Source organism: Watersipora subatra, chromosome 9 (genome assembly GCF_963576615.1).
Source record: "Watersipora subatra chromosome 9, tzWatSuba1.1, whole genome shotgun sequence".
In the NCBI taxonomy this organism is placed as follows: domain Eukaryota; kingdom Metazoa; phylum Bryozoa; class Gymnolaemata; order Cheilostomatida; family Watersiporidae; genus Watersipora; species Watersipora subatra.
In genome coordinates, this window is record NC_088716.1 from 62,565,610 (window position 1) to 62,592,456 (window position 26,847).

The 26,847-nt window shown below is 38.3% G+C and overlaps 1 protein-coding gene across 1 annotated transcript in view; it reads right to left on the reverse strand.

Moving 5' to 3' along the window:
- LOC137405333 (cation-independent mannose-6-phosphate receptor-like) overlaps positions 1 to 26,847 on the reverse strand; it is a 103,669-nt gene that overhangs the window by 71,308 nt on the left and 5,514 nt on the right. The window contains exons 3-9 of the mRNA XM_068091562.1: positions 23,728 to 23,840; positions 20,167 to 20,398; positions 10,875 to 11,062; positions 9,084 to 9,255; positions 8,357 to 8,543; positions 2,073 to 2,176; positions 582 to 723 (exon numbers count right to left, since the gene is read on the reverse strand). Of these exons, the coding sequence (XP_067947663.1) occupies positions 582 to 723; positions 2,073 to 2,176; positions 8,357 to 8,543; positions 9,084 to 9,255; positions 10,875 to 11,062; positions 20,167 to 20,398; positions 23,728 to 23,840 (1,138 nt within the window). The remainder of the gene's footprint in view (positions 1 to 581; positions 724 to 2,072; positions 2,177 to 8,356; positions 8,544 to 9,083; positions 9,256 to 10,874; positions 11,063 to 20,166; positions 20,399 to 23,727; positions 23,841 to 26,847) is intronic.

The following is a 26,847-nucleotide window of genomic DNA, read 5'->3' on the forward strand; positions in this document are numbered from 1 at the left end:
TGACTACACTGATAGTTAACTGATTATTAGAGAGGTGAACATGACTACTCTGATAATCAACTGATTATTACAGAAGTGAGAATGACTACACTGATAGTCAATTGATTATTAGAGAGGTGAACATGACTACTCTTATAGTCAACTGATCATTAGAGAAGTGAACATGACTACTCGGATAGCCAACTGATTATTAGAGAAGTTAACATGACTACTCTTATAGTCAACTGATTATTAGAGAAGTGAACATGACTACTCTGATAGTTAACTGATCATTAGAGAAGTGAACATGACTACATCAGTGCCCTGAGACATATCCATGTGCTGAAGTTCAACCTCGGCCAATCACAGCAGCTTAGCAAGATCAACATAAAGAAAAACCAAGTAGTTATTGTAGCAGCCCCATTTCATGGTAAAGTAATCACGTAAATCATGTGAGATGATCAACGATACACCAGCAAGATTCATGCTACAACGAATGCGGCACAGTGCAAAAAGTAATGCATCTATTTAATAAGAGCTAAAACATGAAGTAAAGAACAAAATATAAGCACATATATCAACTAAAATAGATGGATTCTTACCTCGAAAAGTCATAGATGTTACTATTGTTTGATGAATCGGGCTGGTATGTACACGGGAGACTTTGGTCACAAGCATATGACGTGGTCCAGTTAAAATGATAGGAGCAATTAGACTCAAAGTCAAACACCGGCTCACCAATGCCTGCATGAAGGTCACAAATAAAAACTCCAGCCATGTCTGTGCTGGCTGTACAGTAATCTGGTACTAATTGATTAGGATAAATTTTTTATAGATGCATACAGACAAAGAGAGATAGATCGTTAGAATGTTCTGTTACCAGTAGCAGAAATTGGAGTAATCTACATAAGCACAACCAGGATTTAACAAACACAACAAAGATTCACAAACCACCATTGAGCGTGGTTGAGCAATTTTCAAAGGCTTATCGTATAATATAACAGTAAACACTTATCTTATAGAATAAAAGTAAACACTTATCTTATACTGTAATATAACAATAAACACTTATCTTATAATATAACACTATACAGTTATCTTATTATATAACAGTAAACACTTATCTTATAATATAACAGTAAACACTTATCTTATAATATAACAGTGAACACTCATCTTATAATATAACACTATACAGTTATCTTATTATATAACAGTAAACACATCTTATAATATAACAGTAAACACTTATCTTATAATATAACACTATACAGTTATCTTATTATATAACAGTAAACACATCTTATTATATAACAGTAAACACATCTTATAATATAACAGTAAACACTCATCTTATAATATAACACTATACAGTTATCTTATTATATAACAGTAAACACATCTTATAATATAACAGTAAACACTCATCTTATAATATAACACTATACAGTTATCTTATTATATAACAGTAAACACATCTTATTATATAACAGTAAACACATCTTATAATATAACAGTAAACACTTATCTTATAATATAACAGTAAACACTCATCTTATAATATAACAGTAAACACTTATCTTATTATATAACAGTAAACACTTATTTTATAATATAACAGTAAACACTTATCTTATAATATAACAGTAAACACTCATCTTATAATATAACACTATACAGTTATCTTATTATATAACAGTAAACACATCTTATAATATAACAGTAAACACTTATCTTATAATATAACAGTAAACACTCATCTTATAATATAACAGTGAACATTTATCTTATAATATAACAGTGAACACTCATCTCATAACACAACAGTAAACACTTATCTTATAATACAACAGTAATCTTTTGACGATTATACCAAATTTGTAAATTTCCTATCCAACTTTCACTCGGCAAGAATACTCAGAGATGATAAAATACATAGATGAGCCTGATGAGAGCGCATAAATGTACCAGTAATAGTCGTGGCTAACAACCAAATACCCGTAAAAGTGTTAACAAATCACTGAGCTGACCGAGAAATCACTAAATAGTAATATCAAAAGTCTCCATTAAGCGGGAGACGTTAAATGACTTACTAGCGTCTTGACTGCAGTAAAACCGAATAATTGTCTCTCTCTGGAAGTTGTTCCTGCAGGTTTCACCCTTGTAGAGTTTCATTGTGAGAGCATCATCCACATATCTGAACAAAGCATCCCCGTAGATCAACATATTGGTTGCATAACATAATTTCATGTATATTAACATCAAGCAACACCTACGACCAATTTCTAAACTTTTTCATAATTAACATGAGCATTCTGAATGTAAAAAAACAACCAATGGTCTATCACCACCATAGGTTTGCATTGCAGCCAACACACTATAAATTTATAGTAAAGTAGTCTCACAAAATGCTACACAAATGCGGAACTTTGTTAGCGCAATGCTTCAGCAAGAGCGGTATACTATTCTCTATAGAGGTAACTAATAGCCTACTAATCATGGAGATGAGCGACATACTATTCTCTATAGAGGTAACTAGTACTAATCACGGAGATGAGCGGTATACTATTCTCTATAGAGGTAACTAGTACTAATCACGGAGATGAGCTGTATACTATTCTCTATAGAGATAACTAGTACTAATCACAGAGATGAGCGGTATACTATTCTCTATAGAGGTAACTAGTACTAATCACGGAGATGAGTGATACACTATTCTCTATAGAAGTAACCAGTACTAATCACGGAGATGAGCGGTATACTATTCTCTATAAAGGTAACTAGTACTAATCACGGAGATGAGCGGTATACTATTCTCTATAGAGGTAACTAGTACTAATCACGGAGATGAGCGGTATACTATTCTCTATAGAGGTAACTAGTAGGTAATCACGGAGCTGAGTGGTATACTATTCTCTATAGAGGTAACTAGTACTAATCACGGAGATGAGCGGTATACTATTCTCTATAGAGGTAACTAGTACTAATCACAGAGATGCTCAAGACATTTCTTTCATTTTCAACCAGCCTGCAGGAGGGTGTTTGAAAGGCTGGTTCTCAGTAAGGATCGTGTGTGTGTGGGCTTGTGAAATTAGGATAAAAATCTGCCATAAATGGAGAAATGCTCAAGATTTATACGGACCAATTGACCCTTGGTGCAGACACAATGATGAAGTATGCTTCAAGAATATAGATAAGGGAAAGCAAACATGGCATACCTGAGATTGTCTACTCTAGTAGTAGGAGACTAGCCTCTAATCTTACGTCTTAATGTCACCAACTATAGATGTACCTATACTCTAGTAGTAGGAGACTAGCCTCTAATCTTATGTCTTAATGTTAGAAACTAATAGATGTACCTATACTCTAGTACACAGGTGTCAATCACATGGTCCGCGGGCCACATACCATTTTGGCCAGGTCATTTTATGTGGCCCACGAGAGCTCAACTCATTCGCACCCAATGGAATTAACTCCCGTATTTATAACGTTGCTAGGCACCCAACGTGAGTTATCTTGCCTCTGAATTTTATCTACTCCTTGTATCATTATTTTTAAATTACATAAGAATATCTTTGATTAGTTAGAAAGAAAAATTTCCGGCTAATCAAACAAACGTACAAATATACCTCAATGATGTCTGTGGCAAAGGTTATAACTAAAATACTACAACCTTTTTTGACATCTAGCTAAACCGGAAATAATCGCGGTCACTTTAAATTTTATCGTTCACAATCAATTTTTTCAACTCAAGAAGTAAATATGCAGATTCAGATGGAGTAAGACAGTGAAAGTAAATATGCAGATTCGGAAAAGGTAAGACAGTGAAAAACTGCATAAATCAAATTAAAACATTATTTTTACTGTTTCAAAGTTCATATTAACTTTTAATTTTGTCAATTTGAATCGTTATGCTCTAATAAAAATGCACTCTAGGCTGACTAGGCTGTCAGCCGTAGTCAGACTAAAGCTATCATTCAATCTCGATAGGATCATATTGATTCTTAGAGCTGCTCCTGAAGCCTGAAAAGTCAAGAACAGAGTCACAGAACATATTTTTATTATTTGAAACATGTTTATGACAGTTTATTTGAGTTATATTGGCCTGTAGATTTGCTACGCTTTGGTTTGAAGAATAATACTCACGGGGAAAATTTCGAAATTAGAGTTTTATGACTTTTATTGTTCATAACAAACTGTTTATGTATAAATAATATTTATAATTTTGTATTGTATGTGTCACAATATTGTTGTATGTACAATGTGTATTTGGAGTTGTCACTCCTTGATATATATTAGTAATTGTGCTTCCCTGTCTGGATGTTAAAATAAAAGGATATAGACAACAAGAACGAGACATGGTGGCAGCGGATTTTTGAGAGCGTGGAGAGGATAAAATAATAATCCATCGTAATGGCTAAGTTAAACCCACCATCTGCTTTTGATTTCAAAGATCCTTCGAACTTTGGATCATGGTTGTCTAATTTCGAATTATATCGCATAGCTAGCAAACTTAAGAAGGAAGATGGAGAGACCCAATTAGCAACGTTACTTTACTGCATGGGTGAAGACGCAAAAGCTGTGTATGACACTTTTAGCTTTCAACAAGATGCTGATAAGACTGACTTCAAGAAAGTTACTGACAAATTTAAGGATTACTTTAGACCTAAGAAGAATTTAATTCATGCCCGATCAATCTTTCACAAACGCATTCAAATGCCAGGTGAAACAGCCGAGGCATACATTCGAGATCTTTATAAAATTGCGGACAATGCTGAATTTAACGACAAGGAGGATCATATACGAGACAGACTAATAATTGGAGTGATCGACCAAGACTTATCACGAAAGCTACAGATAGAGCCAGACTTAACCTTAACTACAGCAGTGGGCATGATAAAACAAGCAGAGTCAGTAAAGAATGAAATTTGTCAACAGAGAACTGGCCAAGTAGATGGTGTGAGATTTGGCCAACACGCTAACAGACGGCCTACTAATGCTAGACGCTACGGTGGTGCAAATAATTCTCGTGGTGCTCGAACACCATCGTCAAGCTATCATAGCCAGAAGCCAACAAATCCCGGTAAGGATCCATGCCGTAGATGTGGTGGATATCACCCACCCAGAAGTTGCCCAGCTTATCATGCCACATGCAATAACTGCCACAAGAAAGGGCACTACCAGAAAGTCTGTGAGTCAGGACAGTATCAGAAACGAAATCAGAGTCAAGGACGGAACCATCATCAATCCGAAGTGACTGCTCAGGTTGCAACAGATCTATTCCAGCACAGAGGCATCAACTACCTAGTGTTGGTAGATCAGTATAGTAGATACATAGAAATCAGTCAGCTACGCGAAACCTCATCCGCAGCTGTAATTCAGAAACTTGAGTGGATATTTAGTCGATGGGGCTTTCCGCTCGAGATCATGTCGGACAATGGACCCCAGTATAGCAGTCACGAGTTCCAAGCTTTCGTCGAGCAACGAGAGATGCGCCATATAACAAGCAGCCCACGTTATCCACAATCCAATGGGTGTGCAGAACGAGCGGTTGCTACTGCAAAGAAAATTCTAAACGCTGAAAATCCAGCAATGGCGCTGCTTAGTTATAGATCAAGCAAAACAGTCACTGGTTACAGTCCCAATGAGATAATGCTACGACGTCAAGTACGCACTACGATCCCGTGTACCGATTACGCTCTAAAGAACGTAGACATCGATGAACGCCGGGTTCGCGAAAATGAGAACGAATATCGTAGTCTAATGAAGCATTATTATGATCGGAAGGCTTCTGCTAATCCTCTACCACCTCTTAGTCGTGACAGCCCTGTACGCCTGCGTCGTAATGGCGAATGGACTGAGGGCACATATAGTGTAGTTGACAGAGCTAGTACACCACGTTCCTACATAATTAGGGATGACCAATCTGGAAAACAATTTCGTCGTAATCGCCGTCAATTACTTGCAGCTCCTAACACCAACGCCGAGCAGCCTGTCAGTTCACCACAAAACACCAATACTATCGTTACCAGATCTGGCAGAACAGTAAATGCCCCAAAATGCTACGGAGATTGGGTCACAAAATGAGTGGCGACGCTTCGGGTCCCCGTCCATGCTGTACCTGCCATTGGCTCGGGCGTCACTGGGACTGGGCGATGGCTGCAACCCTAGCATGTAGATCTGTTTCTTTTTTTTTGTGTGTATGTTTCTTTCTTATTTGTGTACTTCTCTTAGTTTTCTGTGTTTAGCTTAGATTAGCGTAGAATATTAAATACAGGCACGTTATGTAAGATTTTATTTGTGAAAGAAATCCGACAAGTTTAAGGAGGAGATGTCACAATATTGTTGTATGTACAATGTGTATTTGGAGTTGTCACTCCTTGATATATATTAGTAATTGTGCTTCCCTGTCTGGATGTTAAAATAAAAGGATATAGACAACAAGAACGAGACAGTATGTAATAAATAAGTAATTTTAGTCAAACACCGCATATTTTGCAATCTTCATGGTGCAAGTCTAAGTTTGTTTCAGCAAATAGCAAATAATCTTTTGTTTTTAGCTGCCTGCATATTGATTTTGTGTTGCTGCTGTTGCAATTATTTAGTGTTTGCAGGTTTAATGTGTGTATGCACTAGTGCTGGGCACGGGTAGTAATACTCGTTGAACTCGCGGGTTTATCTTCTCTCGAGTATCGGGTAATAGAGATTTCGGTTATTCCGGTCCTTCGGGTTCGGGTTTTGACTTTCGAGTTCGGGTTTTGGTACACGGATCTGTCGGGTAGTGTGAACAAAAACTCGGTCTATTGCACCCTGCGCTCTTAGTCTGGGGTCACAGGGCATTTCTGTGTCATTTCTGCTGAGGCACGACAATGGGGTATAACGAGTCTTTAATTTAATAGATAGAATAAAGCATCTCATACCTTATTTACCATACCTACAGGAGATATTGCAGTCAAGCAGTGATTATTTGTCATTAAAAGGTGAGTAGAAATTTGATACTTAAATCAAATTTTATTTGCGCAATTAGCCAAATCGGCTTCGTAAACAAATCTATGCCTTTTTAATACGGCGCGTGTTCGCTATCACCGATAACGCAGGTCCTTAGTCTGTTTCCGCTATCGCCTTGTTAGAAACAGCTATCAGCGTTGATAGTAGCGGTGAAAATTTAATAACTCTGTTTAAATTGATTACCACAGCTAGCTATGATGGATTACATAATTCATTATAACCAAGTTTTACTAAGCCAACAAGCCTTACTAACGGAAAAAGCCGATAATGTAAAGTTTTTATGAGATTTGGAGCACCATCTACAAAAAATCAGAGAGGTCCATAGAACATGCTTAAGTATTAAGCTACCATAGACCCTATCTTCTGCCACCTGTTAACACGAAAATTCCCTGTGGCCCCAGACAATCTTGACTGTTTAACAATCCGCCTGTTAACGCTGCGAGTACGAATGTCAGTCGATAAAAACTGAAAAATGATAAATAAATTGAAAAGAAATATAATTGCTTTGTAAATTTGAAGATATATCTGTTTAGAAAATTTAAACATAAAATCCATATCAACACACCCGATACCCGAAAAACCCGTAGGCAAAGAAATACCCGAGCCTAGCACTACTAGCTACCCGATACTCGAAAAACCCGAACAGAAAGGGTCGGGTTTAAACCCGTTGACCAAGAAGTACTCGTGCCCAGCACTAGTATGCACACAAATTCATGTTCTTAGCAGCTCACAATTTTTGATTTTACTGAAAGTATGTCATGTTAATGGGTATTGTGTAATTTTTCTGATTCTTTTCCGAAAAAAGTGTTCTGCATGTTTTGCTGTGCAACTGTTCTGTTTGCAACTTTAAGTAATAAAGTCAGAGTTATTTGATATCAAAAAATAGTTAAGTTTATTTTACATTATTTGGTTACATTTTGTTACAATTATAAGCTACATCTGGCCCTTTGAGGACAGCCATTACGCTGATGTGGCCCTCGGTGAAAATGAGTTTGACACCCTTGCTCTAGTAGCAGGAGACTAGCCTCTAATCTTAAGTCTTAATGTCACCGACTAATAGATGTACCTATACTCTAGTAGCAGGAGACTAGCCTCTAATCTTAAGTCTTAATGTCACCGACTAATAGATGTACCTATATTCTAGTAGTAGGAGACTAGCCTCTAGTCTTAAGTCTTAATGTCACCAACTAATAGATGTACCTATACTCTAGTAGTAAGAGACTAGCCTCTAATCTTAAGTCTTAATGTCACCAACTAATAGAAGTACCTATATTCTAGTAATAGAAGACTAGCCTCAAATTTTGCAGGAGATGAACATATTGGACAAGAGGCAAAATTATAGCAATCAAAAAAATGAGTGATTCCATACCTTAGTTCAGCAAACTCTGACATGCCAAGGCTTTTATGCCAAGCGGGTTCCGAAGATTTTTTTTGGCAGGAAACCGTGTCTCCCCGACTACTATCACTATCAGATAGAGCGCAGCCAGTCACCTTAGTGCCACATACCCCAATCTCATACTCATAGGGATCTACCTTCACAGTGAATGTCTTGCCATCTACACATATAAATACATAGGTCAATGTATGCCAACATATGCGCTTCATCATGAAGCATTACTACCAATAATTTACTACCTACTGATTTACCACCAATAAGCTAAATCCTTCAGCTAACATAAATAGTAGTCTAACATACACGGTACAGTCTAACATACACGGTACAGTCTAACATACACGGTACTGTCTTACATACACGGTACAGTCTTACATACACGGTACAGTCTAACACACACGGTACAGTCTAACATACACGGTATAGTCTACCATACACGGTACAGTCTAACATGCACGGTAAAGTCTAACATACACGGTACAGTCTAACATACACGGTACAGTCTAACATACACGGTACAGTCTAACATACACGGTACAGTCTAACATACACGGTACAGTCTAACATACACGGTACAGTCTAACATACACGGTACAGTCCAATAACTATAAGAAAGGTCTATAGAAAGCTATCCAATACTTCATACTATGTATAACCTTTTTGGCGCTTCTTCATATGATTATGAACAGTACTCTGAACTTACCATTGTTCAGAGGAGAGAGATCGATGTTCACCCCATACTGAGGACTGCTGAGCTGACAGGAATGCTTTGCCACTAAGTGGCTGATAGGACACGCGTGCGTAGTGTACCAATCAATCGTCCAAGGAACGTTATTTTCTGAAGAGCATTCAGAGGTCACGGCCGGTGGTGTAGCCTAAAGAAAAATACTAGCGTGCAAAAGGGAACATTAAAATTATATCTTACGGACAGTCATATATGCTTGCATATGAATCAGTCGCCCAGTTTCCAGTTTCTATTCTAATAGAGAATAAATAATGAATGACAAATTTGACCTTGAACTCAGGTACGCTTAGCTGGTCAAACGCTGTCTCAGAGCTGACCTCATTGTCCGCTACAAATGAAAACAGCACACTTCCCTATTCATCAACTACAAGAGCAGTCTTCACTATTCATCAACTACAAGAGCAGTTTTAATTATAAACAAGATCAAACTACTACTCTTTACATGCAAAAACTATATTTATACTGCTAGGTGAAGCATTGAGTAATGAGTGCGGAAGAAAAGACAACTACAGAAATATTAGATATTCGTCCATATGCAACCATATTTGAAACATTTGCTTCGTACAAAACGAATTTTTGAACATGTTGGAGATGAATGGAACATAAAAGCCTGCGCATAGGATAATAGGATACCAGACAGTTTCAAACTGATACAAACAGGCATTTCCGACAATTAGCTAAACACACTATTGTTAGTATTGTTACTGAATAATGGGTTGCAATGACAAATGGGCTAATAAATGAAAGGAGGCTTCCGTCAAGTGAAGGCTATGAAATTCTGACTGAATCAATCTATTGATCATCAATATTCTATCAACTCCTTATTATTGATCATCAATATTCTATCAACTCCTTATTATTGATCATCAATATTCTATAAACTCCTTATTATTGATCATCAATATTCTATCAACTCCTTATTATTGATCATCATTATTCTATCAACTCATTATTATTGATCATCAATATTCTATCAACTCCTTATTATTGATCATCAATATTCTATCAACTCCTTATTATTGATCATCAATATTCTATCAACTCCTTATTATTGATCATCAATATTCTATCAACTCCTTATTATTAATCATCAATATTCTATCAACTACTTATTATTGATCATCAATATTCTATCAACTACTTATTATTGATCATCAATATTCTATCAACTCCTTATTATTGATCATCAATATTCTATCAACTACTTATTATTGATCATCAATATTCTATCAACTACTTATTATTGATCATCAATATTCTATCACCTCCTTATTATTGATCAACAATATTCTATCAACTCCTTATTATTGATCATCAATATTCTATCACCTCCTTATTATTGATCATCAACATTCTATATGCACAAGGAACTGACAACCTATGAACACTGATATGCTCAAGGAACTGACAACCTATGAACACTGATATGCACAAGGAACTGACAACCTATGAACACTGATATGCTCAAGGAACTGACAACCTATGAACACTGATATGCACAAGAAACTGACCACCTATGAACACTGATATGCTCAAGGAACTGACAACCTATGAACAATGATATGCACAAGGAACTGACAACCTATGAACACTGATATGCTCAAGGAACTGACAACCTATGAACACTGATATGCTCAAGGAACTGACAACCGATGAACACTGATATGCTCAAGGAACTGACAACCTATGAACACTGATATGCTCAAGGAAGTGACAACCTATGAACACTGATATGCACAGGGAACTGACCTGGAGTGGGGAGTTGGGACATATGAAGTTGATAAGAGTGCTGCAGCCATTTGGATTAGCGGCCGCTGTGTAGTTTAGCTGTACGAGTTTACTTGTGTGCAGGGTCAGTTTGGTAGCAGGATTCATTACAGAAACCGTCTGCAGTGTAGCCTCAGCACCCGACTGAGAGCAAACAGGGCCATCACAACCTGTAAAAGAGTAGAAATAAGGGTTGACCACATTTCTGTTGCTCATTTGAGTCGCCATTTTTGTTCGAGGGTTCTTTAGGAGCCAGCCATGGTGTAAGATTCTTAGTATCATGATATCATATCTTAAATTCATAGTATCATTGTCAGCATATTTAGAAGTAGGAATAGCCCTATAAATAGCAATTACGCATCAAATCCAAACAACGTAAACACATGTCGAAACACAGCATTCAGCTAATTCATGATGTCACCAGTTACCTTGTGTGTAAATCAACAATTAATTGCATATCACATCCGGATAGTCACAATCTGTCAGCAACATGTGACCTTTTTCCTTTATATAGCAATTTCGTTGCCTTTATGAAACAATTATGATTCACGATGTTTTTCTGATATTTTCCTTTTGGATCCACAAAAGAGCACCCTTCTTCATTTTTACTCTGCGGCTCATCCAGAAAACAAGCAAATTCTGCGATGAGCATTATAAACCTTTTACTTCAACACATATCATTTTAAAGAAGATACTTGGAAAATTATACGAACTTCATCTCTTTGTCTTTACTGTGTATCCTGTCTGGAGCCAACAAGGTATTTTCTATCTTAATGCATATTTTTGAAATATTTCTTATAATTGGATTCATTGAATTGATGGCTGCTATGTTTAAATATGAAACAAAAATAATTCTTGTATTTTATCATGTAACATGCATTGTTTTATCTGAATTATATAATCAAAGACAATGTTATTTGAATATTTACTATGCTTATTTTATTCATAGTTTTCACGGTGAAACTGTGGTGATAGAAATAAAACACTAGCATCACAACTCATCAGTTGAATTCCTTCTCACAAGACGCGATACGCAGTACAGTGAAAACTTGATGCTCAGTGAAAGCTTGGACCTCCAGTGAAACCTGTCGGTAAAGATCTGGAGCAGCAATACAAACTGCAACCTCAATGAGAACGTAAGAACACATTCTCAACAAACAAGGTATGAGTGATTACTAAGACTGAGACAGCAATTCTACAGAAACCTGGCAGTAACTCCACAACAGTAACTCCGTATAGGGACGGTAATCCTGAAATTGGTAACCCTGCACTTCTGGACAATTTGAAACTGTTTATGTCAGTAAACTCTTCTTGTCAGTCAACTGTAAATTTAATATCAGTAGACTTTAATTTAATTAGTGAAGCTTTCTTTGCATCATAATAACTTTCTTGCTGTAGCAATCAACCATATTAACAAATTTTGTTATTGTAAAGCTGGTGATATCAGACAATTAGTTGAATACTCATTGTCATAATCGTCATAGCGTAGGAAGCTCCCATCTTGCGCTAATTGCTATAGGATAGGAATAGCTTAGGTTACTTGCTGCGGTATTATTATTAGGATAGCAGCCGTGTTTACACCTTTATTGTGTTGCGATGGCCTCACTGGAGGGTGGATTGCCCACTGCTGATACCTCACCAGGTGACCAGCCATTGCAAAATCTAGCTTCGAATTTTAATGAAAACTCCCAACTTCACCCTGATATTTCTGGTAATATGGATGTTAGACCTAAACAATCAAAGGCTAATGATTCCACAGTGTCAGTAACTGATGAAATCACAACAGATGAATTGCCCAAAACTGATGAGCGCCGCAGCTCAGAGCGCATTAAAAACATGGCAATTAAACAACAGTTGTATGACGAAATCAATCAAATTATGCTACAGCAGACTGAAATAAACAAAGCTGTCATGCAAGAACTAAAATCTGGTACTAGTACAGAAAGGCTGAATCAAATGAAAATAAATTTAGAAGCGAGCATGAAAGAGATCACGGACACCCACAACAAAGTAAAACTGACTATAGAAACTGTAGAGCCATCAACAGTTAAGGCAGTTGATAGGATAGTGCATGACATACAACTACTGCTAAGCACAATAGAGCAAGTGCAAACCAAAACTGATAGCGGGTCTATCCATTCAAAATCAAGCATGCGATCCCGAGGTTCAAGCCACCGCTCATCCTCCATCAGAATGATGGCAATGGAAGCAGCCGCTGAAGCCGCTGAAAAAGAAGCCAAGCTAGCTGCCTTGATAGAAGTGCAGCAAGCCGAAAAGGAGCTTGCTGCCCAGCAACACAAGCTGAATGAAATCAAATTGCGGGGTGAACTAAATGCAGTGAAAAGAAAATCGGAAATATTTCAAAAGGCAGCAATAGAAGAGGAGCAGGAGGAATATGGATTCCTTAGCGTTGGTAGTGTGTTGTCAGTGGTTAGCAACAAACCTCCTCACACTGAAAATGATGCGAGAAGTAAGTTGCTGCCACCAGACAACGCCTCACAACCACAACATGCAGAACAACAAGCTAAACCTGCACCAATTGGAACCATTCAGCCAGCTCCCACACCTAATCCGATGCCGGCTGCCCAAAACCAGCCTGTTACATCCAACCATGCGCTCCCGCATGTTTCAAATCATGCTGATAAAACCCCACTTGATGTAATTGACTCTGATGACGATGATCTACCCGCCGCAAACAAACTAAATCCCAACATAACAGTGCAGTCGTGGAATCTAAGTGATAGAAGTGTGCCAAGCAAAACAATTCACACACCAGCATCAGAAATGTCTGAAATCTCTGCCAGTGCAATGAATAGACTCACTACTGGCATAGAGCAGGCCATTACATCGGCATATTCAATGTCAAGATTGCCCCCTCCTGAACCCACGAAGTTCTTTGGTGATCCACTGCAATACTCAGATTGGAAACTCTCATTTGACTGTCTCATTGGGAAACAAAATCTTTCATCCATTGAAAAACTTCACTATCTCAAAAGATATGTTGGAGGAAAAGCAGAAGCAGCAATCAGTGGTTTCTTTCTTTTGCAAAGCCCGCAGGCCTATGAAAAAGCCATGGCCGCCTTGACCAAGCGATTTGGGAACCCATTCACAATCTCCGAGGCATTCCGCAGTAAAATTGATTTTTGGCCTAGGGTTGGAAACAAGGAGGGAGATGCCTTGAGATTATTTTCTGATTTTCTGCAGCAATGTCTAGCAGCCATGGATGAAATCCCAGAACTGCAGATATTGAACGACTCTAGAGAAAACAAAAGATTGCTTCAAAAGCTTCCGGAATGGACGGTACTCAAATGGGCTCGGCATGTCAATACCTACCAAAACAAACACATGGTTTTCCCACCATTCTCAGTGTTCTGTCGCTTCATTGAGAAGGAGGCAGAGATCGCATGCTGTAGTCTGTTTCAAGCCACTCATATCAATCAAAACAAACCTGCTAGCAAGAAAACAACCACCATGGTCACCAACTATGAACAAAAGGCCAGAGTCAATGAGAAGAAATGCCTGTACTGTGACATGACCAATCACAATACAGACACTTGCTTCAAGCTAGGGAAGCTCCCCTTCAAGGAGCTGCATGATTTCGTGAGGTCAAAACGCCTGTGCTACTCCTGCTTTGAACCATCAAAGCACACCAGCAAGGACTGTAACAAACCCAAAACTTGCAGAATCTGCAAAAATTCTCACCCAACTGCTCTTCACACCATGAAGACAACCCCTAAGGTAAGCGATGGGGAACAAAAGACTCCAATTCTGCCTCAACAGAAACATGAGGTCAAACCACCAAAACCTGTTGACAACACAAAAGAAACAACTCCTGTGATTTCTTCTGAAACTAAACAATCTAGTTGACTATCTAGTGATCAGAACTTACAGGCCATCAACATGAAAACAACCATGAGTGCAAACTCAGATGGCTTGGCTTGGATAGTACCTGTGTGGATAAGTACTTCCGAAAGTAAAAATGATGAAATGCTAGTGTATGCACTTGTAGATTCTGCTTCAGATACCACCTATATATCTGATAATGTCATGAACAAACTTCAACCAAATCACAAAGTCACAAATCTCTCTATGACAACCCTCACATCTCAAAATGTTGAAGTTAAAAGCTGTGAAGTTAAAAACCTTTTAGTTAGAGGCTTCAACGATGAAACTTGGCATGCATTGCCAACTGTATATTCCCATGCAAATATTCCAGTAAAGAAATCTGAAATTCCAACACCAACCAATCTCATTCAGTGGCCGCATTTGGTAAAAGTAGTAAACAGCTTACCTAGCGGCAAAACAAATATTCCTGTAGGCTTGTTGATAGGTCGTGACTTCGGCAAAGCATTCAAACCCACTGAAATTCTGAAAGGAAACCATGACAATGAACCATTTGCTATGAAAACCAACATAGGATGGTTTGTTATGGGCGAGACAAATTCAGATCATAGAACATTTGCAACAATTGTAGACCAGCCAGTAAACCGTTCTGTAGTAACGTTCCAATGTAGTGCGAGTACACGTAAAGACATACAGAAGCTCATAGATATTTTTGACCGTGACTTTGCTGATTCTGATGACAGTAGTTTAGGAATGTCTGTAGATGATAGACAATTCATGGAAATTATGCAAACAAAAATCCACCAAGACAAAGACAAGAGAGTTGTCATGCCTCTGCCATTTAAAACATCTCCTTTACGACAAAACACAAAGCACGCTGCCATGCATAGGTTTAAAATGCTAGAAATTAAATTTGCCAGGGACCAGATATATAAGCAACAGTACATAGAATTCATGAATGACATAATCAAAAAACACGAAGCCACAAAGGTACATGATGAGAATGATGGTGCAAACGACTGGTACATTTCGCACTTTGGAGTGTACCACCCCAAAAAACCAGACAAGATTCGTGTTGTATTTGATTGTGCTGCCAAGGTGGGAGGAGTCAGCTTGAATGACTTCCTTCTACAGAGGCCAGAGCACATGAATTGCTTGCAAGGGATTTTGTTAAGGTTCCGAAAAGGACCTGTTGCTGTCATGGGGGACATCGAAAGAATGTTCCATCAATTCCGTGTTTTGCCAGAACACCAGAGATTCCTCAAATTTATATGGTACGATGAAAATACCAAACCAGCAACATTCAAAATGCAAGTGCATCTGTTTGGTGCACGTTCATCACCTGCTTGTGCTACCTATGGACTGAGGTATCTCGCTAATCAGTATGAGAAAGAAAATCCTGGCTCTCATGCTCCAACACTAATCCATCGGAACTTTTATGTCGATGATGCGTTGGCCAGTGATGACTATCCCAAAGAAGCAATCAAACTGATTCAGGACACACAAAAGCTTTGTGCTTCTGGAAATCTGCGGATACATAAAATTGTATCCAACTGCCGTGAAGTCATGGAAGCAATACCCAAGACTGAACACAGCAGCTCACTGCAAAATCTCAACATTCACACTGATAACCTTCCTAAAGAGAGGTCATTAGGTGTCACATGGGACACTGAAATTGATGCATTCACATTCAAATTTGACCTAACCCTAGAGAAACCAAATACTAGAAGGGGAGTGCTCTCAACTGTTGCCTCTCTCTTTGATCCTACTGGGTTTGTCTCACCCGCTATTTTAAATGGCAAGTTGATCCTGCAAGAAATCTGTAAATCCAACTCAGCTTGGGACACTCCACTTGAAGGTCCTATACTTCAAAAATGGAAACAATGGAAGGCCCAAATGGGTCACATTGACCAAATTCAAATTTCAAGGTGCTTGAAACCAAACTACCTGCAAGTAGTTCAGACAGCTGAGCTTCACACCTTCGCTGATGCAAGCACATCTGGCTACGGTCAGTGCGCTTACCTTCATCTGAAAGACAAGGCCAATCATGTTCATGTTTCACTGCTAGCTAGTAAAGCTAAAGTAGCACCTCTCAAATCTGTTACTGTTCCACGTCTTGAACTCCAGGCTGCTGCTGGAGCTGTCAGACTTGCTAACAAAATCCAAGAAGAAATTGACATCCCTGATCTACAGAAATTCTTCTTTTCTGATTCCACTGTTACCCTTGGCTATATCACAAATACCAAAGAGCGCTACCATACTTATGTCTCAAATCGTGTTCAAACCATTCGTTCTCTTTCTGACACAAACTCATGGTTTTGGGTGCCTACGGAGGAAAATCCAACTGATTTGGTCTCCAGAGGAGCAACACCTGATACACTTTTGCAATCATCTTGGTTAACTGGACCAACTTTCTTGTGGACAGAACCTATGGTCTTTCCTTCCCAACCTCAAGTAACTCTAAATCCAAACGATGTGGAAGTTAAAAAGAACTCCACATCCTTTGCAACACTGCAAAACAAGTTCTCTCTTGACAAAAACCTTGAAAGATTTTCTCAATGGGACAATGCCATTAAGGCAGTCGCCACACTTCAAAAATTATTAAATAAACAGCCTGTTCGCGACTTGAAGCAAGCCGAGCTGGCAATTCTGAAACTTGTGCAACAAGAACACTTCCCTGATGAAGTACATATGCTTCAATCATTCCAACCTTTAAAAAGATCTAGTGCTCTACTCAAACTATATCCATTTCTTGACAAAAATGGTATCCTTCGCATTGGTGGGAGGCTGGAAAACAGCACCATGCTCTCGTATGAAGAAAAGCACCCCATCATCCTTCCAAAATCTGCTCACATCACCACTCTCCTTATTCGCCATTTCCACAATCTTTCTGCACATCAAGGTCGTGAACCCACCCTAGCCAATATCAGAAATCATGGATACTGGATTGTAAACGCAAAATCCAAAGTATTTCAAGCAATCCGAGATTGCATCACCTGCAAAAAGATCTGCGGCCGGCCCTGCCATCCAATAATGGCAACTCTGCCAGAGGAAACAGTGAATGAATCTGCTCCATTCACTCACTGTGGTATTGACTGTTTTGGGCCTTTCATTGTCAAAGATGGGAGAAAGGAAAGAAAGATGTATGGTCTCATGGTAACATGTCTTTCGTGTCGGGCTGTGCACATTGAAACCCTCGAAGACATGACAACTGATTGTTTTATCAATGCCTTGAGAAATGTAATCGCAATTCGAGGTCACATCACCACTATCAGGTGTGATCAAGGAACCAATTTCGTAGGAGCATTTAACGAACTATTCAAAAATCCGCAAAGGTCAGAGAATCTCAACACAAAGTTCATTTTCAACCCTCCACATGCAAGCAATATGGGCGGAGTCTGGGAACGCCAGATTCGATCAGCTCGTAGCATTCTGAAAGGATTGGGAAGCAAGTATGGAGGGAGAATGAGCTCATCTCAGTTGCGTACCTTATTCTATGAGGTCATGGCTACAATCAATAGTCGGCCTCTGGGAAGTGTAACAGAGAACGAAATGCCTCTTTCTCCTAATATGCTGCTGACCATGAAATCAGAGATTACTCGTCCACCTCCTAAAAACTTCACTGACGCAGATACATACTCTCGAAAAAGGTGGCGTGTTGTGCAATCATTAGCAAATATGTTTTGGAGGCGCTGGAAAGGTGAGTACCTGCAGAGCTTACAACAAAGACAAAAGTGGTTCAGAAAAACACCAGAAATATTGGTGGGAGACGTAGTTCATGTATTACAAGATGAAAGCTTTCGTAATTGCTGGTCACTGGGAAAAGTTGAAGAGTGTGTAAGGTCACATGATGGTGAGGTCAGGTCGCTTCGGCTCAGGGTTGGGTCGCGGCAGTATCCTGCCCGGGCAGCGCGATGCGTTGAGAGGCCAGTGAGCAGGGTTGTTGTACTGATAAGAACGTCTAGCAAGTAAAGTAAAATTGCGCTCTGCTTATTTTAGGTGGGAGTGTAAGATTCTTAGTATCATGATATCATATCTTAAATTCATAGTATCATTGTCAGCATATTTAGAAGTAGGAATAGCCCTATAAATAGCAATTACGCATCAAATCCAAACAACGTAAACACATGTCGAAACACAGCATTCAGCTAATTCATGATGTCACCAGTTACCTTGTGTGTAAACCAACAATTAATTGCATATCACATCCGGATAGTCACAATCTGTCAGCAACATGTGACCTTTTTCCTTTATATAGCAATTTCGTTGCCTTTATGAAACAATTATGATTCACGATGTTTTTCTGATATTTTCCTTTTGGATCCACAAAAGAGCACCCTTCTTCATTTTTACTCTGCGGCTCATCCAGAAAACAAGCAAATTCTGCGATGAGCATTATAAACCTTTTACTTCAACACATATCATTTTAAAGAAGATACTTGGAAAATTATACGAACTTCATCTCTTTGTCTTTACTGTGTATCCTGTCTGGAGCCAACAAGGTATTTTCTATCTTAATGCATATTTTTGAAATATTTCTTATAATTGGATTCATTGAATTGATGGCTGCTATGTTTAAATATGAAACAAAAATAATTCTTGTATTTTATCATGTAACATGCATTGTTTTATCTGAATTATATAATCAAAGACAATGTTATTTGAATATTTACTATGCTTATTTTATTCATAGTTGTCACGGTGAAACTGTGGTGATAGAAATAAAACACTAGCATCACAACTCATCAGTTGAATTCCTTCTCACAAGACGCGATACGCAGTACACATGGCGAACAGCAACAAAAAAGCTGAAAGAAAAACAACTATGTGAGATCGTCTTACTTCAGTTGTCGACAGACTGTCTCAAATATGATTTTGCTAATATTGCATGAGAGAGGGTAGGATCTATCACTGACGGTGACAATGACAGCAAAAAGGCATTCATAACTAAAAAGCATAAGTTGATGACCATAATTTTCACAAGTTTATCAGTCAGCGAGGTGTCGGGATAACATTGTCACTCAGTGCCTAAGCTCAATGAGTCTGAGCAACAGCAAGAACTCTCTCTCTCACAAATCTCTCACAAATCTCTGGCCTGGCTCGCCCTTTAAAATCCATTACAACCATCATTCAGCATTTCATACAACTTACATAACATTCACATCAGATGGTACTACAAGGACAGTAACCAGGAACACACGGATTTACCATGACTAATGATGATTGAAAGGCCTGAATCACCACAGAGAACTCTATGCTGGTGAGTAAAACACAACAGCATACTTACATCATTTGTTCAGCATAGAATCTCACACCCGGCATCGCTGACTGGATTGGCTACATACATTTATCTTCTCCATATTAAACTGACAAGACTTCCTTAAACAATTACAACAGGCAGACCAAGGTTAAAATATCCTACCCATCTTACCTTTAACGTTACCACAGACGTTTATGTACAATTTATCGGATGTTTTAGTGCTCAAGACGTAAGACGCGTCTGTCTTTGTGAGGTCTGTTAAGTCAATCAGCTGTTGTGAGGAAGTGTAGATATAGCAGGGCATCTGCGGGAGAGGCAGCGGTAGAGGCAAAACGCATACCAGCAGCGTTCTCCACTCAAAAAAGTAACGCTTCTCGCCCTGGTCTAGCAGCATCGGTTTGCCCTAAACCAGAAAACAAAAAATCTCACCTGGCTATAGGATATCGTGCTACGGAGTACATCGCTATACATCTGTACTCTGTATAGCTCACACAGTGTATAATGTCATGTCTTTGCTCATATGTACTCTTTATAGCATAAGCATGGTGAACAACGTCATATGATATATCTGCACATACTGACAATAAATGAGCAAGTTATCTTTTCTGTTAGGCATATTTTGACTACGACAATAATGATAAGGTACTCTCCGCCATGGAACAACGCAGATGGTACATGGTACATAGTTTCTGTAAACTTGTATCGATAGATCTTCAGCCATTTTGCAATGCGTACAGACAAAAGGCTAGTGCGCTGCCAAATAACCAACGGAACACTGCTCACTGTTATATAAAATGTCCTTAATGTTTCAACTTGTTATGTTGGAGAGGGTAACATAGGCTATGTATACAAATATGGGGGTACCACATAGAGATATGAATACAAATATAGGGGTACTACACAGAGATATGTATACAAATATGGGGGTACTACATAGAGATATGTATACAAATATGGGGGTACCACACAGAGATATGTATACAAATATGGGGGAACCACACAGAGATATGTATACAAATATGGGGGAACCACACAGAGATATGTACACAAATATGGGGGTACTACATAGAGGTATGAATAAAATTCTTGGTTTTAAAGCTACTGAATTGATAGTACCAAAGGTAGCCTATAGACATATATAGATAGCCCATAGACATATAAAGGTAACTCATAGACATATAAAGATAGGAGGAACAAGAGAAACATCAGTAAACCAACCAGGAGTTTAGATTTAAATCGCGAAAGTAAAAACTTTGTGGGCAAATCCTTTGAGCCATTAGGAAGTCTTATTAGGCTTATAGGAAGTCATTAGCTTCCTTCAAGAGGAAAACCTTTTGTTTACACACCCTAATTTGTCTTACATGTATTGTATTACACGTATTGCATTACACGTACTGCGTTACATGTATTGCGTTACACGTATTGCGTTACACGTATTGCGTTACACGTATTGCGTTACACGTATTGCGTTACACGTACTGCGTTACACGTATTGCGTTACACGTATTGCGTTACACGTATTGCGTTACACGTATTGCGTTACACGTATTGCGTTACACGTATTGCGTTACACGTACTGCGTTACACGTATTGCGTTACACGTACTGCGTTACACGTATTGCGTTACACGTACCGCGTTACACGTACCGCGTTACACGCACCGCGTTACACGTACCGCGTTACACGTACCGCGTTACACGTACCGCGTTACACGTATTGCGTTACACGTATTGCGTTACACGTATTGCGTTACAGGTACTGCGTTACACGTACTGCGTTACACGTACTGCGTTACTCATACTGCGTTACTCATACTGCGTTACACGTACTGCGTTACACGTACTGCGTTACACGTACTGCGTTACACGTACTGCGTTACACGTACTGCGTTACACGTACTGCGTTACACGTATTGCGTTACACGTATTGCGTTACACGTACTGCGTTACACGTATTGCGTTACACGTATTGCGTTACACGTATTGCGTTACACGTATTGCGTTACACGTATTGCGTTACACGTATTGCGTTACACGTATTGCGTTACACGTATTGCGTTACACGTATTGCGTTACACGTATTGCGTTACACGTATTGCGTTACACGTATTGCGTTACACGTATTGCGTTACACGTATTGCGTTACACGTATTGCGTTACACGTACTGCGTTACACGTATTGCATTACACGTACTGCGTTACACGTACTGCGTTACACGTATTGCGTTACACGTATTGCGTTACACGTACTGCGTTACACGTATTGCGTTACACGTACTGCGTTACACATATTGCGTTACACGTATTGCGTTACACGTACTGCGTTACACGTATTGCGTTACACGTACTGCGTTACACGTACTGCATTACACGTATTGCATTACACATGCTGCATTACATGTATTGCATTACACGTACTGCATTACAGGGAAATTAGCCACCTGTTCAACGACTTCCAAAACTGAGCAATCGATTAAATAATGGATTAACACATGGTTAATTGAAGTTTATAGCGTATGCATAAAACGTTACTGTGCAGTAGAAAAAATTATCTACTTTGTTCGTATAGCAGTTTGAAATTAAAAGAAAGATACACCTGTGAATTTTGTAGATGGTAATGAAAAATTGTTGATTGCATAATCATGATTGACCATTGAATGAATGATGTGCAAACAAAGGCATTAACCAAGCATTCAGTGATCAGACTGCAAACTTTTCTATTTGACTGAATACAATGCTAAATTATTCCTAGAAGCTCCTGGCTCTTGTGAGTCAATCAACAACAACACATGACCTCTAAGGCCTACTAGATGCTCAGCGGAGGCAAGATGCAACACGAGAATCATTTGTTCTATATGAAGAGTAACACTACACCTCTGAGAAACATTTTCTCTTCTACCGAGTCTCAATGATGACAAATACCAGAGCAAGGCAACTGTCTCTTAGTGATATGAACTAAAAGACAAACCAACTCGTAAAACTAAGCAAAACCAAAAAGGATGACAACCCGATGATTGTACCACAAGATGCGCTGAAGCAAGACAATTGTTGCGGAGCAGTGTGTTGTCTTGAATCACATGATGAACTGGTGATTGCTAAGAAAGACCAGAGAAGAGATAAACTGAAGAGTCTAAGAAAGTTCATGAGTTCAAATGGAGTGATGAGTCATGAGTTTATCACACACAGATCAAAATGGCTCTGCCCTTCCTTCGCGCCTACGGTATTGTTTGACCATCCTAATCCATTCAAACATCTCTTTCTAAACAAACACTAGGGAGAGTTATACCTAAATACTAACATGTCTCCTCTTTCTACACAGTGATTAGATCGGGTTATACCTGATTACTGACTTGCCTTCTCTTTCTACACAGTGATTAGGTTGGGTTATACCTGAATACTGACTTGCCTTCTCTTTCTACACAGTGATTAGGTTGGGTTATACCTGAATACTGACTTGCCTTCTCTTTTTACACAGTGATTAGGTTGGGTTATACCTGAATACTGACTTGCCTTCTCTTTCGATACAGAGGTTAGATAGAGTTCTACCTAAACTTATTTGTAACACAAATAGGTATCAATCTGTTGTATCTCTGAAGGACAAGCATAAACACTACCAGAGCGTATGTAATACCCAAGATGATATTTCCGTGTCACATTTAAGCAAAGCTAACGAAACAGATAACATGACGTGAGTCTACTCATGCATCAGGTGACAACCAGTAGATTGACTTACCAAGGTGTTCATCTGACACGTAAAGAAGATGAATGTTTCTATGCCACTGGTTGTGTTGTACCTCAGCAAGGTCTCTCCATAATCAGTTTCTGACTTATTCACATATGTTGAACCTTTAAAAGAACCGCACAGATGTTAGCATCATAAAACAGATGTTAGCATCATAAAACAGATGTTTGTATCATAAAACAGATGTTTGTATCATAAAACAGATGTTTGTATCATAAAACAGATGTTTGTATCATAAAACAGATGCTTGTATCATAAAACAGATGCATGTATCATAAAACAAATGCTTGTATCATAAGACAAATGTTTGTATCATAAAACATACGTTTGTATCATAAAACATACATTTGTATCTTAAAACAGATGTTTGTACCATAAAACAGATTTTTGTATCATAAAACAGATGTTTGTAGCCTATCATAAAAATGTGACATATTTAGGATGGAAGTTACCTAAGCTAATCTTTTATGACAGCTCTGTTTGACAGAGCATTGTACTGAAACATTAATAATTACAGCAAACCAATTATATCAGTATTGTTTCAGCTTATTGTCAGTTTTAACTGACAGTTTTAACATGAGACGAGCCGCAGCAAAGTTCGTGCCACGCTTGCTAACTGATGACCAAAAAGAGCTCAGGATGCACACTGGCAACGATTTTAAGGGAGTTTTCAGGAAGGATCAAAACTTTATTTCGAAGGTCATTATGACCTTCGAAATCATAATCATATCTTGTAATATCATATCATATAATCATATCCTGTAATATCATATCATATAATCATATCTCGTAATATCATATCATATAATCATATCCTGTAATATCATATACCGGGTAATCATATCTTGTAATACATCATATAATCATATCTTGTAATATCATATAATCATATCTTGTAATATCATATCATATAATCATATCTTGTAATATCATATAATCATATCCTGTAATATCATATCATATAATTATATCTTGTAATATCATATCATATAATCATATCCTTGTTTTCTCTAATTTCATACAAAATTTAATGCAAATACGCTGGTCTGGTTTATTAGACATGACGATAAAAAATTTTAAAAATTGACGGAAGCACCTGACAGACCTGGACATATCGTCGGTTCACAGGAGAACGCGTTGTCATAGCAACCTGAAATTTTGTGACAACACTCCGGAGGTGTTTCCCAGCAAACGCTGCAATAGATTTTTCCATCAAGCAAATATACAAGTGTATACAACGCCATTCCGGGAACTTTTGGATCAGACCTCGCATAAAGTAAACTATAAAATATCACTGTTAAAAATATAAGAATCGTCTTTTTATGTCTTCTTGTAGTGAACAATCCATGAAAGTGAGATAGGCCTAATAACAAAAGCGGAAGTTGTTAACGTTGTTGTCTAGAAGGCGCCATGCCGTATTGATTAAAATTTATTAACAATTCCGAAGAAACTAATGATACCGAATTTTATTGGCAGTTTGTTAGCGTGCCTACGTTATCGTTTGCTGGTGAATTGCTCAAGTGGGTTTAGGCACACGCCAGCGATATCTCCCAGCTCCTTATGACGCACACGATAAAATCGCCTAGTGTGTTTGGACCGTCAAACTGTGTCCACACCAGCCGATTGCATGCCGATTTTCTGGCGGATTTCCGACTGACTAAGAATCACATCGTATAAAAAGAGCAAATGAGCCCAAGACTGATTCTGTTCTGAGAGCAATTTTATTAGGCTTGTGCTGGATCAGTGGATGATTTAAAACCAATTTTTCATTGAGTAGCCAATAAAATCACTTTCGCAACGAGTCATAAATTGTTAGTTAGAGTGAACGCCACAATTGTGCATGTTTTTGTCATAGCTTCCCTCGCGAGTAATAATTCTGTTAATAGCACCCCTGAAGGATGCTTTCAAAATTATTGCTAGGGTTCAATTATTATAGCAACAGCATAATAACTGAAGTATCTACTTCAATTATTATGTTGTTGCTATAATAATTGAAGCAGATTATGATAGCAAAATATCCTCCCTATATTTATCCATTATTAGTGATGAGCTAAGCAGTGAAAAATATCCTCCCTGTAGTTATCCATTGTTAGTGATGAGCTAGGCAGTGCAAAATATCCTCCCTGTAGTTATCCATTATTAGTGATGAGCTGGGCAGTGCAAAATAATCAGTAAACTTGCTAAATGTCCACGAGAAACATCATAGGGAACAGTCAACGAAAAATAAAGAACGACTCACAAAAAAATATATCAGCTAAAGTTATCTGACGCTGCAAATAATAACTGGCAAGATCGCCCAGCCTCGGTCCAAACTCAGCCTGGTGTGAATGAAAGAAAACCGGTCGATAGCTCCCATAAAATCGTTCAAAGATCAGCCACAAAAACTTGGTTTGCAAATCAGCTGTTGTAAACGCAGCTTTGGAGCAATCAATTCTGTCCCTATGACGATAAACTAAACCAGCTACACAGTTTCTACACAGTTTTGGTAGCAAGATTAAATAGCAGACTGAGAAACCATGCGGTAACACACAACTCCCATCTATTTGGCCTCTTTTCATGCTCTGGTTCACAAACACCAACTCCATTAGATCACTTACCATACATGATGAAAATATTCGTTGGTTATAAAAATTCGCGATTTCGCGAACAGACAACTCTGCGAATTATAAAATTCCGTGAATAATTAGTTCTATTTTTAATCACAAGGGAGAATAACTACTGCATCAAATTAAAAACTAGCTGCTAGGCTGGTTTTTAATATATATACTAAACGTAGTTGAGTTTCAAAACATTTTTAAAATCATTGCCTGGGCTTTGAGCTAACACCATTGCCAATGCATCACATTTCTTTACAAAATTATTCAAGGTTGTCACAAGATATGCAGAATGGCGTCATCGCAAAAATAGCCACTAGGCAGAAGTACTAAACGTAGCCGAGTTCAAAAAGTTCTTTAAAATCATCGCCGGGCTTCGAGTTTTATTGCCATTGCATCAAACTTTACAAAATTATTCAAGGTTTTCACAAGTTATTCGGCATGGCTTCGTCATCGCAAAAAATCTCTCCTAGTCTTTTTACATTGAAATCAACTCCATCAATCTCTAATACCGAAG